The 15,142-nt window shown below is 37.2% G+C and overlaps 2 protein-coding genes across 3 annotated transcripts in view; one reads left to right on the top strand and one right to left on the bottom strand.

Moving 5' to 3' along the window:
- Positions 1–15,142, bottom strand: part of PMAIP1 (phorbol-12-myristate-13-acetate-induced protein 1) — a 442,512-nt gene that overhangs the window by 124,313 nt on the left and 303,057 nt on the right. The window lies entirely within an intron of this gene.
- Positions 1–15,142, top strand: part of MTMR12 (myotubularin related protein 12) — a 32,660-nt gene that overhangs the window by 2,954 nt on the left and 14,564 nt on the right. The window contains exons 1-8 of one of the 2 annotated variants that reach the window (XM_062612876.1): positions 2,508–4,086; positions 5,649–5,703; positions 6,941–7,077; positions 8,786–8,858; positions 10,079–10,209; positions 10,839–10,932; positions 13,459–13,582; positions 14,704–14,779. In XM_062612876.1, the coding sequence (XP_062468860.1) occupies positions 4,060–4,086; positions 5,649–5,703; positions 6,941–7,077; positions 8,786–8,858; positions 10,079–10,209; positions 10,839–10,932; positions 13,459–13,582; positions 14,704–14,779 (717 nt within the window). In that variant the 5' untranslated portion in view covers positions 2,508–4,059. Of the gene's footprint in view, positions 1–2,507; positions 4,087–5,648; positions 5,704–6,940; positions 7,078–8,785; positions 8,859–10,078; positions 10,210–10,838; positions 10,933–13,458; positions 13,583–14,703; positions 14,780–15,142 lie in introns of those variants that run through there. The other variant, XM_062612875.1, reaches the window with a different exon arrangement.

The raw sequence follows: 15,142 nt of genomic DNA, 5'->3' as shown, positions 1-15,142 counted from the left end.
CCGCTCAGGACAGACTTGGCTACTCTGCAGGAAGTGGGGTGAATGCTAGGGTATAAAGTCAATGTTTTGACATGTCTGATCACAGACTAGAGATTATTTGTCTGTGGAGACATAGAAACAAGAACCAGTGAATTACTTCATGATTTCTAACTCTTAATATTTCAAAACTGAAACCATTTACAAGGCAAACAAGCTGGATGATATTTTCCTTAAAAATTTATTTGAATAAAATATAGGTATTAAACTTGAAGATTAATGCTACTTTGTGCATGCATCCTTAAAAGTTAAATCCTTCATGTTAATTCTTATAGAATATTAGTTCTTGTATTAGCCCTTAATAAAAGTTTGTTCTGCTTCATGGTACTTTGTCTCTTAAACTGGGTATTGCTGTTGACTCATAACCACTGTGAATTCTTGCTTGTGAATCTAGGTGTTGTGTGTTCTGTAGTGATCACTTTTAAAATGGGATGATGTCCCTCCTAAATTGGAGTGATGGAACTGAAGGATGATGTAAGGAATAGGAGTTACCACGGCAGACAGCTGGGCTCAGGACTGACATGGGGGAAGCTGGGCATTGATGTCAGAGGAGATGGACAGTACAATGTGAGGAAAGAGGAAAGGGTAAAAGATGAAACAGATGTGGAAAACATGTGCTATGATCTTATGGACTATTGGATAATGGAGCTGTGAAAGGAAGGAAAACAGATTATTTTTAGTACTTTAATAAAAGTGTAGTAAATATCTCCTCTGGGTTGTATGACACAACATGGGATTAGGCTTCTTTGACCAAGACAGAATCTTTCAGAAAATACAAAGAGTGCATTGTGTTTTGTTTCTGAATACAAACTGTATGCTAGGCATACACACAGGTATTTCCTCTTTTGCATGAAATTCCAGTGGAACTGTTAGAAGTTTGATTTATTTTACTCATCAATACTTTATTTGCTTGTAGGAGCACCACAACCAACTTACAAAAATTTCAGTCTACAGTTTGACTTTTACAATAGACAAAGATAAATGTATAGTTAAGAAAACTATCTCAGACCTCTGTTGCCTTTCCTTTCTTTTTTACTTGTACTTCACTGAATGTTCACAGTAAGCCTCGCCATGGTGTAGTGCTTCCCAGTGCAGAGATTTCTTGTGGAACACTGTATAACAACATTAAAATAGCTTGTGTTCTCAGAGCACTGCTGTTTGCTGTCAGCCTTGAAAGAATGTGTTTCAGACAGCACTCTTGATATGAAGAAGAGATAACTTGTTCCTTCATTACTTGAATCTAATAAGCAATGTTTTTTTCCCCCAGTATGTTTACTAAAAATCTGTTTTTTATTGTTGGAATTACCTCTAGCACAAATGTCCAGCTATGACTAAGTAATGAGGTGGGTTCAAAGTTTACAGCATATGGTTTGCTGCAGCAGATATCCATGGGCTCCCTGATGAGAGTGGTGAGCAACACCCAGCATCAATAGGCCTATATACATCTTCCCTAATACTGATTTTTTAAAAAAAAAATCCCCTGAAAAGATCTGGATTTGGCATCCAGGGAATGTTTTCCACTTTTTACTCATTTTCTGGCTATAGTTGTTTACCTCCCTGCTGAGTGGGAGATGAGAAATTGCTCTCAATTGTGGTAAGGTTCTAGGACAAAAAACAGGACTCATTTGGGATCCCTCTCCTGCCCTAACTTTCAAGACCCTATTAATATAGCTTAACTGCTACTTGACCTGACTGCATTTAACTTCATGATGTCTCACAAGTGGTGGCTCTCTAAGGCTTCAGCACTTGAGGAAAGACAAGTCTCCCTAGACAGACTTGGGGAATATATTTTGGGGGTAGAGCTGAATGTAGTCTCTGGGTATTGCAAACTGCAGTTATTCCCTATACTCAGGTAAAAGCCAAGAAGAAGAGGTTTTCCTTGAACCAGAGATCTGTAAGCAGCATGGTGTCTCCCTTCCTTGGCAAGTGCAGGTTTCATAGTGGAATCACCTGACATTCATAGAATCCTAGCATGGTTTGGGTTGGAAGGGACCGTAAAGTTCATCCAGTTCCAACCTCTTGCCATGGATATAGACACCTTCCACAAGACAAGGTTGCTCCAAACCCCCTCCAGCCTGGCCTTGAACACTGCCAGGGATGGGGCAGCCACAGCTTCTCTGGGCAGCCTGTGCCAGGGCCTCACCACCCTTTACAGTAAAGAACTTCCTAATATTTAACCTAAATCTCCCCTCTTTCAGTTTAAAGCCATTCTCCCTTGTCTGTCCCTACAGACTCTTGTAAAAAGTCCCTCTCCAGGTTTCTGGTAGCCCCTTCAGGCATTGGAAGCTGCTTTAAGGTCTCCCTAGAGCCTTCTCTTCTCCAGGCTGAACAAGCCAAACTCTCTCTGTTTGTCTCCTTACCCAGAGGTGCTCCAGCCCTCACAGTGTCTTCATGCCTCTTCTGGACTTAGTCAAGCAGGTCCGTATCTTTCTTGGGTCTCCAGAACTGAGTGTAGTACTCCAGGTGATAACATCATGTGAGTGGAGTAGAGTTGGTTTGAACTAACAAGAAGAACGGTGTGTTATGAAATAGTACGGTGTGACACATCATCAGCCTGCAATTTTGGTATGATTTGGTACTCTGTAGTGTTACAATTGATAATAATGGGGTGTTGCTGTATTGCCTACCATTGTTTGACAGCCTGTAAATAGGAAAGTGCACAACTGCGAAGCATTTCTGAGAAAGAAGTTTTTATAAACCTTCAGCAAAGTTGAGGTCTTTCTTTCTGTAACTTCAGAGGCAATCCAAAATCCAAATTTTCCTCATTTGTGTGATGTCGTATTCGCATCTGCTTTTAGCTGTTGGCTGGTAGTGTTACTTCCTGTGTTATATCTTCAATAAGAAGTGCCAACATGCTGCTTGAGGCCTTCAGAACAGGGAAGCTACAGATGAAGAATTATCTAGAGGTGTGTATGGCTTTCGGTTGGTCATACATGGAAAGCACTTACATGACTAACTTCAACAAGTGGTCAGAAGGTGACCTTTCCTGAGGTCTGAGTAGATCTAATGGCTTGTGGAAAGGGACAGACTTACTTCTGCTGCTTCCCTTTCTTTTGTTTCTGTGCTCATCTGACCTGTTGATGAGCCAATTCTGCTAACAATAGGCAGTAACAACAAAACCAAATGTAGCACGAAGTCAGATTTTTCCAGCTGATCTTACAAATGGAATTACCTCACCATGTAGTCAGACAAACCCAGGGATAAAAGGGATGGGTGAGTGAGTATGATCTGTGTGGCTGACTAAAGGAGTGTTGAGAAGGATGCATTTTAGATTTCAGGCTCTTAAAGTAATCCGAAGATCTGTGTTGCCCCCAAACTGAAATCTATTAGAACAATAAGGTTGAAACACAGTGGAAATGTTAGCTAAGTTTACGAGTTTCCACACAGCTTGCACTGTATCGGGGCAAGTTAACAACTTTTCTTCATGAAGACTTTGCATTTTTTTTTTAAAAGAGCAAATGCAAAATGTGATGTTAGTGACATTAGTAGAATTTAATGTAATTTAATATCTTCCCTTGGAAAATGAGCAGCATGGATTCTTCAGCAATGTTCATGGCTCACATTCTGGCTATTCAAAGTGCATATTTATGAGTTGTATTTAAAATATGGTTTCGTTACAGGAACATAAATTCTGACTTTCAAACAGAAGTATTCTGGAGTCTTGGCTTTTGGAAGCTGTCATGTGCTATAGGAATTATGCATATAGTAAGCACTTCAAGGTCTGTGGGTTTTGTCAACAGAGTGAAACTGGATATTACAAGCTGATCTCTGTGTTTGACTGAGGTCTCTATGCTGCTGCTGCTACTATAGGATTTAATTAAAATTCTAATTCCTTTCAGAAGATAACCAGTTTAGCTTGTAACCAAAACCCAAACCACTTGTTTGAAATTATTTGCCTCTGTGATATCAGCTATGAAAGCTTCATTGTATTTTAACAAATGGGTGTAAGCTCAAAGAACTTACTTGGAGTAAATTTTTTTTTTCCTCAGGTCTTATCTACCAACACTGCATAAACTGGTACTCATGGCAATAAGTACAGACATTCAAGCAGTATGTACACATAAGCAGTAGTTGTTACATGCCTTATATCTTCTGAAGTGAAAGTTACTGGAAAAGCACCTAGTTAGTATACTGCTTTACTGTTCTCTAGCAGTGATTGTTGGCGTATAGTTTGTGAGCAAATAGTGTTGCATTTAGTTGCACAAAAATAATGACAGTAGAAAGCATACTAATAAAGGCACTAGTAAACCCAGTTTAGCTTAGAGCTTTGGTTTTACTTGGAGCTACCACTGGTGAAAAGGCACAGTGGTAAACCTGTATGTATTTCTTTGAAGGGAGCAGTGTTCAGCTTGAGCTGTGTTTGCATAGTAGTTTATTTAGCTGCCAAGCATGGACTTTGATTAAAATTCACAATATCCAAACTTTGAAGTCCAAGGCAGTAAATTGTGTTGGTTTCTGCATTAGCTGCCAGCTGTAGTTACAGATTTCTTTCTTCACACTACCTCCTCTTTCATTTTATAACCTTTGACTCTTTTCAACCTGTCTTGAATGTTTCTGCCGTTCTCATGACATGGTTTCCTGGTGGTTTTAGTTTTGCTGTGCAGCCTGCAAGCTTTGTTTTGGGTCTTCTGAGTGATGGAGAGCAACTGAATGGGAAAGGGGAATTATTTTTATGCTCACAAGAGCTTTTGTTTCTTTGTATTTAATCCAGCAAACCTGTTATTGCTTATGTCTCCTTTCTTGCCTTGATTTGCAATATCTGACTCTCAGTGCTGGTGGCAAACTAAAATTACTGTGCTTACTGCTGTGGCCCCAAGGGGGCTTCCAGTTAACTAATAGTTTTCCAGAAAGACTTCAATGCATGTAAAGGCATTACTAGACTTGGAGAAGGAAGTTCTGAACTGGCTGAGCAGGAAGGGTGTAGCATGTCCTTCAGCTGGAGATTTTAGCTCAACTATCAGTGCCGTAAGAGTAGAGTAAGTGGTACTGAGAACTTAAGTTTGTTTTGTGGAATTTGTGTCCAAACTAAAGGATATCCTGTGGCTGGTTTTACCTCTTGACTCTGAGATTCTGAAATACCTTTCCCTATAATTTTGGTAACTTCCCTATAATCTAGTAACTTTTGTACTTTGACCGCAATAATATGTGTAAGAAAATAAAAAACAGTGAAAGATGAAGCTTGAAAAACTGTGAAGGATACCTTAGAAACAAATACTAAGAGTGGAAAAGCTTAAGAACAAACTCTGGGAGATGGTGTTGTAATACTAAGTTTATGCTTATTTATGTGTGCTGAGAGAATTTAAGAATTACTGGGAATGCTTTATTTCTGCCAGTTACTCACACACAATGCATTTCCTATTTATGTGCACAGCTGCATATAACTGACACTGTAGGTATCAAACCACTGACTTAATTGTTTAGGTAGTAGTCTACTGACCTGCAGTGGAAGGAACACATTGCAAAATTATTTCCTTAATTTAGGAAATTTTTCCTTTGTTTTAGTTTGCTTAGTTTCTAGAATATGAGGAATTTAAGTGGGAAGATGCTGTTATGTACAGCATGTGTTCAAGGTACAGTCTTTGCAAAGTAATAATTACATTTTCTCTCTTTAGGAAGTACATGTAAAGGAACCCATAGAAAAAGAAGTAAATCCTCACTTATTACCAGGTAACTGCTGTATATTGTATTATTACAATTAAAGAATAAAAAGTCAGTGAAGTAAACGGTATTTAAATATTTCAATGTCTGCAGCAAATACTTAAGTGACATCAGTGCCTCAGGTAGTAAAATAGAAGGTTTGGTGTAACATGGGTTACGCCATAGGGTGGTGTTTCAATATGAGTTGAAACGCATGGGTTAAAATGTTTCAAGTATCTGTATCTACATTAATGTTGAAAAACTATATATTTGAATGTTTGAGTATAGCATTTTCAAGTAAGTTGCATATGGATAACTGTCTATGCTTCAGTCAGCCCTCTTCTTAGAAGATAAATTCAGGTAGTTTTGTGTTTTGTTGGGGTGGTTTTGGATACTGAAGGCCAGTAACTAGCGGAAACTTTCTAGTTGCTTTGCTTCTACTATGAGTTACATAAACTTTTTGATGCCTCATTCACTGTTAAGATTTTTGTTTTGGTTTTTTTTTTTCTGATTTACAATTCTTTATTTTAAAAAATGTTTTCAAAGATCAGGAAAGATGATGTTACTAAGATAAAATACAAGTAAAAGTTTATAACAAGCTAGTATTGTTATGTTGTTTGTTTGGTTTTGTAATAGGAAAGACCAAGAGACTGTCTGATTAAACCTCCTAGAATCTGGTTTTAATTTCTTAAAATTGAAGTTCACTTCCTGTTAACTTAAAGATTAGAACTGCAGACTTGTGTTTGAGAAATTTAATATAGCCCTGGGACCTGTAAAATAAGCAATATCTCCAGTCAAATCTATGAAAAACTAACTGTGATAAAGTTGTAATAATAAAATCAAATGTTTCAGCATTTTTAGAGCTTAACAGTAATGAAAATTGGAACAGTTCTAAACCTGTTTGACTGTATAAACTCCTTTTGGTGGGGTTTGGGTTTTTTTTGAGTACACATTCATATGGCTCGTCTTTGCAACTCCATGTGTTGCTCTCCTACCACTTAGAGCAGCCCATGGTAGAGATATTTCTGTTTACAGAACTAAGTCTTTGCAGTTGAACAGTGTTCAGTAATTCAGTAGTACTAATAACCTGGAAGGCTTTCAAGGTACAGATTCCAAGAGCTGTCTCTTAATCTTTTTGTGTAACAGTGATGGAATATTTTCTCATGTGAGAAGCTGTGGGGAAGTTAGTGCTGAATTTAAGATAACCGTTTAAATAATTCAATTATAAATGTCAGTTATGTTTCAAATCAGTGTTTCTTTTGTACAGGTGAACTGCTGCTTTGTGAGGCAAGCACAGTATATAAATATATACAAGAAGATGGCTCAAACCGTGGCACCTATGGGAAGCTCGTGTGCACAAACTTCAAGATTGCTTTCCTTGATGATTCTGCTTCAGATGATAATGTAGGAAGACAAGTCTTCTAATTATGACCAAATAGGCTCTGAAGACATGTAGTATCTCTGACTAAATATTCCTTATATAAGGATACAGAATGAATATGGCTTTTAAAAACAGTTTTAATGGGTGCAGATTAATTTTAATGGTCTGCATCCACTTGATCTATGCAGATCCTTCCTCCAACTATCATGACTATTTAAGTAAAAACAGTGCAAGCCTGTATTAGACATATTTTATATAACTCTTTGTATCCTATGCATTGGTAATTTTGTGAAGATTGTTAAAAGAATGGTTTTGAAAAGTAATGGTCTGTTTAAACCTGATTTCTGATTGCTTGTCTATCACAAACTGCAGAAGTGTGAATGTTGTACAGTATGCGTCTGAATTTAGGCTATATCTGCAAAACCATTTCAGGGCTACACAAGACTCAGTAAACTCTTACTCAGTGGAAATGCTCTATTTAACTGTTTGTGTGGCTCAGTAAAGCTCTGAATTATTCCATCCAAAGTCAGGGGTTGACTGCAAAAATTTAAAAATCAGATACTGTTGAGCTGTCAAACATTAAAAAGTTAAAAAGTTGCCAGGTCTTAAAGTGAATTCAATGTTTTGTTTAGGTGCTCAAAGAGAGCCGTCATAGGGGACTGGTAATGCCACACCTTTTTTTTGATGTACTTAAGTATCTGAAACAGTCTGGTCCATTTAGGTGATAAAAGTGAAGGAAAGTTCGATATGATCTTAACAGTGAAGAAGAAAGTGATTTGATCGTAGTTGGAAGTTTCTTGAGGTAAAGTTTCAGGGAGATTAAATGTTACACTAAGGCTTCAGCAGCCAAATACAGATTTTTGGACCTGCAGAGCCCTTTTTACAGATCACATGAGATTTGTGCTAATGTTGATAGTGAAGTTGACCATGGTAATTTCTGTTCCATCACTAACTTTAAATCTTGGGTTTATAGCACGTTAAGTCAACTGTATTTCAATTAAAAGAAGTTCAGTATTAGCTATCTGTTTCAGAGTATTACAGATGTGGAAATATCTTGAATGTGGTTGAATCTGTTCACAGCTGTCTTCGTGTAAAATGTAATTTGCTGATGTAGTGTACATCAACCTTCTGGTAATAATACATATATAACAATAATAGATAATGTAACAATGTTTAATTGTGGCATCACTCAAATGCCATTTTTAAACTCTGAACTCAGGGAATTCTAAAAGTGAGTGGAGCCCCAAATTACGTAGTTTACCAAAATAGTAGATAAAATAATTTACCAACTCATAAATATGGCTGTTATGGTATAATATTCTTGGGATACTTGTTCTTTGAAGAGATTTTCTATTTCCTGCCAGGTTCTCATAGCAAGGAAACTTGTCATAAAAGGGCTTGGATTACATCAAGTTTACTGTTTACTGCTATGATTCTAGTTTGAAAAGCAACTCTCAATACAAATTTATGCTTTGAAGCTATTTGAAAAATGAAACTCTATCTACATTTCAGCATGGCTGAGACAAAACTGGATCTGCAGTTTATAAACTATGCCTATGTGTAACCTGCATCTGTTGGTATTTTAACAACTGTTCGTCAGTGTTCTGCCTTAGCAGCTTGTAAAATAAGTAGTTCTGACATTAAAATAGGTTCTGAACACATCATGCACTTGTGTTTAAGGTGCTACTGTTTAGTATTACAACATTTCTAAGAACTTTTTTCATGTTCTAGGAGCCGCAATTTAAGAATAAGATTGTAGGAGAAAATGACATAACCCTGCAATGTGTAGATCAAATCTATGGAGGTAAGTCAGCTTTCTCCTTTTGTTTTAACATGCCTCAGACTTCTAAGTGTCTTTAGTCTTGTGCTGTTTGTACATGTACTTCCTTATTAGAAATCTGATGGAGTGGACACGGCAGGGACCAGGATTGGGTAGTCTAGTAAAGACAGATTCAGATATATTTGACAAAATGACAGATAAGAGATACAGAAAACTGAGTCTTATCCCTAACGCTTCTTAAAGCTACATTTTTATTATCTTGTCGGGATAGACAATACCTTCAAAATGCCATGTTTTGAAGAAGAGTGTACTGTGGAAAGTCTCTGATTAAGGTTGGTACACAAGGATCTTCCAGTGTGTTGACTAATCGTATAAGTATGGAGATGTTCATTTCATTTGAGCAATAGCACTGCAGAGCAGTACAGATAGCAAATTCCCAAACAATGCTTTGTTTGTTTAAAGGAGCTTTGTTTTACGAGATTCATGGTTTCTTCAAAATAACAAGATAGAAAATGAGGTTTTAATTTATAATTAAATTGGTGAATGTTTTGCAACAGGGTTTACAGGTATGCCTGTATTGCTAAAAAAGCTAAATGAGAATGGGGCTGGTCATTTGTAATTAGTAGCAAAGGCTTTATTGAGACGCCTGACCTTGGACAGGTGTCAGAGTATTTAGAATATGTATGAATGGTGGTGTGGATTTGTGAAGGAGTGGTCTAGGGAGAGACTGGTGAAAACTGGTTGTAAGACACTGTTTAATCTTGTATACAGTGGCCTAGCTGGCAGCAGTTGAAGTTCTGAAATTATATATACTCAAACAGAAGTGAACAAAGGGCTCTCCTGGGGACTTACTTTGTGGTGGCTTAAAAAAAAAATAAGTAGTTTTTAGGAACATGGAAGGATCTCAGTTTGACTTTCCTTTGGGAAGAAGTACTAAAATATGTTCTTTGTGCATCTTAGAACTTTGAACTTACTATACAGTCAGGATGTGAACACAAATAATCACTCAGCAGCTGGCTTGATGAAAGTTTGTTTTCTACCTTGCAGGAAGTACCTTGAGTTGGTTTAAGAAAAATAAAGTATATTAGCACAGGAGCTTGTCAGTGTGTGTTATAGGGTGTATGTTTTTACTTGTTAACACTTGGGCTTGAATTAGTTTCTTTTAAAATTTGAGGAGTCAAGCAGGGGTAGCTTTATCAACAGATAATCTTTCTGGTATTTACTTAGACTTTTTAATTTTGCAGTTTATGATGAGAAAAAGAAACTTCTAAGTGGACAACTGAGAAAATACCCAGAGAAGTTAATTATCTACTGTAAAGACCTTAGGGTATTTAATTTCTGTCTGAGATACACAAAAGAAGAGGAAGTGAAAAGAGTAAGTGTAGTAACTTAATTTTTCTTTCTTAAGCTTGGTGTTGAGAGTTTAGTTGTGAGGGTAAGGGAAGGATGAAATTAATTGAGAGATCCATTAATGTGTTTTCTGATCATTCCCAATTGAGAGAAAAAAAAGACTGATTTCTAGCTGACCTTCCTCATTAAAGATTGTTATGTATAGCAGCTAAAGATCGGATGCACTGGCTTATTGAAGAAAATGGGAGTACTGTATGAAATCAGCTCAGGCAAATTTGTGAAGCTGTTCTCTTTGTGATATATAACCTTATTATTTTAGACTTCAGCATTTTTCACGTGAAAACAGTTAGTTTCCTGTTAACTAGAGTCCTTTTGACAGGTTAATTTGAGCTCCAAACTAGGAGTCTACTGCCTGTATTTAAATAATGATCATCTGGAAGCTAAACATGTATAATAATACTTGCTGTTAAGCCACGTAGGTATAGTATCTTGCAGGCGGCGGAGACAGTTTTCTAAAAATCAGTTTTCAGCTGTTGGGAATAGAACCCATTGAACAGTTTTGTTTAAAACTGGACTGGTAAAAAGGTTGGTTTTTTTTTTTAATGTTGATAGTCTTGACCTGGTTTTGGATGCTAATTTTTGGTCCTTTCCTAGATTGTCAGTGGTATACTTCACCATAGCCAGACTCCTAAGCTGCTTAAACGCTTGTTTCTGTTTTCTTATGCATCAGCTGCCCCCAAAACCACAGGTAAATGTTTTTTCTATTTTTGATTTGTCTTTGTTGCATACTGTAAGTTCCTTAAGCAGTCTGGAATGCTTAGTAGCTGAGTTTGTGACTCTGCTCTGCTGGCAGATGGCCCTCAGAAGGTTGATTTTTCTGTTGCTATACATTGTTAGATGTGTCGCTAAAAATCTCTTAATTTCTGCTGTTGGTTTCTGTGTCCTTCAATGTAGTTACACAGAAGCTTTCCAAGCAAGAGTAGCATCACTGGATTGAAAGCTTACATATGTGCAAAGGTGTTTCATGTGCCTCTGACTGGAGTCAGAGCTTCTTTCTCATCTAGGAAATGTTTTGCTTATTTTATCAGAGTGTTTTTTTCGTACTTACTATTGAAGTGAACCAAATGTCTTGCTCTTAATTCTTAAATTATTATATTTTCAGTGGCATCTGACAAAGTATTTCCCTTTTTGCTCTTATTTGCAAGTGATCTGCTTCTCCTAGGCAACTGCAAAAAAAAGCACATAGGTTTGCATAGCAAGATTTCATTAGACATTTGACTTCCTCTTATAGCTAACTTATTACATAATCTTCCCACTTAATCAATCTTGGCTGAGTAGTATAGTAAGCTGCAAAATTTAAGATAAAAAGTTGTCAGTGCACTTTCTGGCATTTCAAAGTTCAGACTTTAACCGAAGTAATAGCAATATGTTGAATTAAGAACCTGTTTCATAATTCACCAGGAACACCTATTCCTTTCACAATGAGAAGTTTTGATGTACCCAAATTCATCAGACATTTATCAAAATATGTTAAGGGATTACAGAACCATTGAGGTTAAAATAAACATGTGGAGATCATATAGTCATGTTCCTGTCCATCTGCACCTCTTTAGAGTAGTAGTAACTGTGGCAAACTTGCCAAGACATGTTCAGTTGAGTTTTGAACACACCTCCAAGGAAGGAGACTCCACAACCTTTCCAGACAGCCTGTTTCATTATTTGACTGTCCTCATGGTGAGAAAGCATATGTTTAAATGGGATTTGCTGTACTTCAGCTTGTGCACAATGCCTTTTGTCATGTCACTGAATACAACTGAATCTAGATCAATCTTCTTTATTCTCCTCCCCTGCTTACACCCCCAGTCAGGTGTTTATACACACTGAAAAGATTTATTGGCCCTCTGTGCCCTTGCTAAGCCTTCTCTCCTCCAGGCTGAATGATCATAGGTCTCAGTCTTTCCTTGTACCAAGTGCTTCCAGCCCTTTGATGATGATAATGGGCTTACTCTGTACTTGGTCCAGCAAAGTCTGTGCCTGTCTTGTACTGGGGAGCCCAGCCCTGGACACAGCGCTTCAGGCAAGGTCTTGCCAGTGCTGATCTGAGAACAACAATCACCTCATTCAACCTGCAGGCAATGGATTTCCTAATGCAGCCCAAGAATTCATTGTCTGCCTTTGCTGCATGGGCATATTGCTGGCTCGGGTAGTTCCTGCAGCCTTCATTTGTAACTGGTTTTCAGTTTGAACTACAAATGTCAGAAAGACTGTAAGCTTTTTCAGGTATAAAGTAAATGTGGGAGAAGCCTAGTCTTAATGGCATTGAAGTGTTGTGCCAGAATTCTTTCATAGTGTAATAACTATCTTCAATAAAAATTGCCTAGTTTCACTCTTTATAAAGTTGTTACAGGACAAACGAAGTAGAGTTTAGAAATTGGGGTTTATGCCTTTTAAGGCCTGATACTCTTAAAATCTTAAGTTGTCCCCTAGAGCTCATTAATAATACTTGGTTTCCAGCTATAAATTTTTCATCTACTTTATCTTGTTGAAGTGGAAAGTTTCAACTTGCCATTGTACCTTCTGTGGAAATTCTGTTTGATATTTGCGTGTTAGCTGATGTTGCAGGAAACTTAATTATGATGGGTGTCTAAAACAATTGCACTTACTCCATAAATTGTATGGCTATTATACAAGATCTGAGGCTAAATCAGCCTTCTGTTGTAATTCTTGCTGAGGTGGCTAAATAGAAATACAGAAATTCTCAGCTGAAATGATTGAGACTTAAATTGCTGTAGTCAATTTTCTTCTCTTATCCAGTGCCTGAAATGTTCTATTCAGTACAAAATTCCTATCCATGATAAAAGAATGAACTTTAAATGAAATGCAATACCTGAATTGCAGAAGGGCTTTTGGTATGATTACTAATTCTACATTTAAGTCTATTAGATGCCAGTCAGCTGCACTAGTATACAGTGGCATTTGCTGCTCAGCATCCTGGGGTTTAGGCTGGAAGTGAAGACAACCTCAACTGTATTAAAGTTCTCTAAGAATAGTAGGAGAAACTGTTCCTAAATTTTTTAGTTAAAGTGGTATTTGACAGAAGGATAAGCTGTTAAAGATCAGACAGAAGCAGTGTGTTATACAAAGGCGTTTTGAGTTGGCTTTCTGTACATAAGAGGTCTTGCTTGCTTATCTTAATGAAAAATAGTTGATATAGGAATGCTTTCTTTTTAGATTTCCTGATAGTCTGCAAAGTTAACATTTTTATATCTGATAGATGGAAGAAACCAAACTGTAATGTTTGATACTCTTGAGGACTGGCGTGATGAGTTGGAGCGGACCAAAGGGAATGTGAAATACAAAGTAGTGACTACCAATGAAGGCTACAGAGTCTCTGAAAAGTAAGCTTGCCCTGGTTAATTGTGAGCTTTGGATATAAGTCTCATTAAGATTTGAAAAAATCAGTGCTACCTTTGAGCATTGTACAACTGTTTAGGGTTTTTTTTCTTTTGGGATCTGGTTTCCATTTTGATTTATGGGATACTTTTGATTTGGGACCTGAGGAGATGATCTTATACAACCCCTCTTCCAGCAGGGTTAACTTCAACATCAGGTCAGGCTGTTCAGGAATAGAAAATACGTAGGTTTGGTACCTACACTTCTGTCCTACTTACTGGTTAGGATGACATTTTCTCAGTCATGTACCTTTACTCTGGTAAAATTTTAAGTTAGATGCACTTGAGACTTTCTGTTTTACCTGTGGGACCTAGTGGGGAAAAAATGGTTTAAAGCATGTCTGCAGAATGGGCTGATGGAAGTTGTGTTGCCTTTAGTAGAAAGTTAGAGATGTATGCTTCTACCAGTTCAGCTAGTAGCACCTGTTGGTGAACCTATTAGGATGTATACAAGGCTTTGTGTACTCCTGTTTAGTAGTCCGATCATGAAAGGCTACAAAGACCTTGGAAATAAAGACGAATTTTCACTGGAGTCTTAAATATTTATTGTACAGCTGTCTTGAGAGACCCAAGCTGAGGTTAAGTACTTATCTTTGTTTCTTTTTTGGGCCTTGAACATTAGTAGTGTTGGTTAATATTGGAAATTCATAATAAAATTACATTCTTTTAATTGTGATGTGAATGGCTTAGAAGGCATGGAAACAGAACTAGTTCTCTAATACTAAAAAGGAATCTTTTTGAAAAACCAAGTGAGAGAACTGAGGTGGTATTAACAGCCAATGTTACAATTAAATGTAGGGCTTAATTGCAGGCTTGGAAAGACTGCAATTTAGTGGGTAATGTTGCAGTGAAAATAATGAAGAGCTCAAGACTGGAAGAAACCGTATCCAGCTGAAAGTAAAGGGAGGGTGTTGAGGACAATATAATTATATTGTAGGAAAGATTATTGTAGCAGTAAGGTGAATATATAATTAATGTGGGCTAGAACACTCATCATCAGTGAAATGAACTTTGAGGTTGTTCTTTGTTCAGTTCTTAAGTGCAAAAAATCTTCTCTGTTATCTTAGGCTACCTTTGTATTTTGTTGTTCCCATATGTGTTTCTGAAGAGAGTATCTTGAAGTATGAAGGCAGAGGCATTCCTGTAAGTATATATGTGTGGCTGAGGGTAAGAAATCTTATTGAGAAGACAAAATTCCAACTAGCATTTTGGATATTGGTGCATATTATTTTCAAAACTTGTTTTTTATAGCTCACACATATACCTAGTCATCTATAGAAGGGGAAACAGATGGTGGAAGAAGTACTCAAAGTAGCCTGTATTCTCTTAAGCAGTACAAAACAAAACTTACATATGGTTCACAGTGTACATTTACTTATCAGATGTCTGGTGTCCTATAGTCTACATATACTGGTAGTCTTTCTATCCATCAGTCTGTTTTTCATTAGAGTGATTACTGATCGGCATCTAGCTGGGGCAGGATGTAGGGCTTCAAATGCTGTTTGA

The sequence above is a fragment of the Pezoporus occidentalis genome, unplaced genomic scaffold, assembly GCF_034315485.1.
Source record: "Pezoporus occidentalis ecotype Australia unplaced genomic scaffold, CSIRO_AGI_Poc_V1 ctg162, whole genome shotgun sequence".
In the NCBI taxonomy this organism is placed as follows: domain Eukaryota; kingdom Metazoa; phylum Chordata; class Aves; order Psittaciformes; family Psittacidae; genus Pezoporus; species Pezoporus occidentalis.
This window is presented reverse-complemented; position numbering and strand designations above follow the sequence as displayed.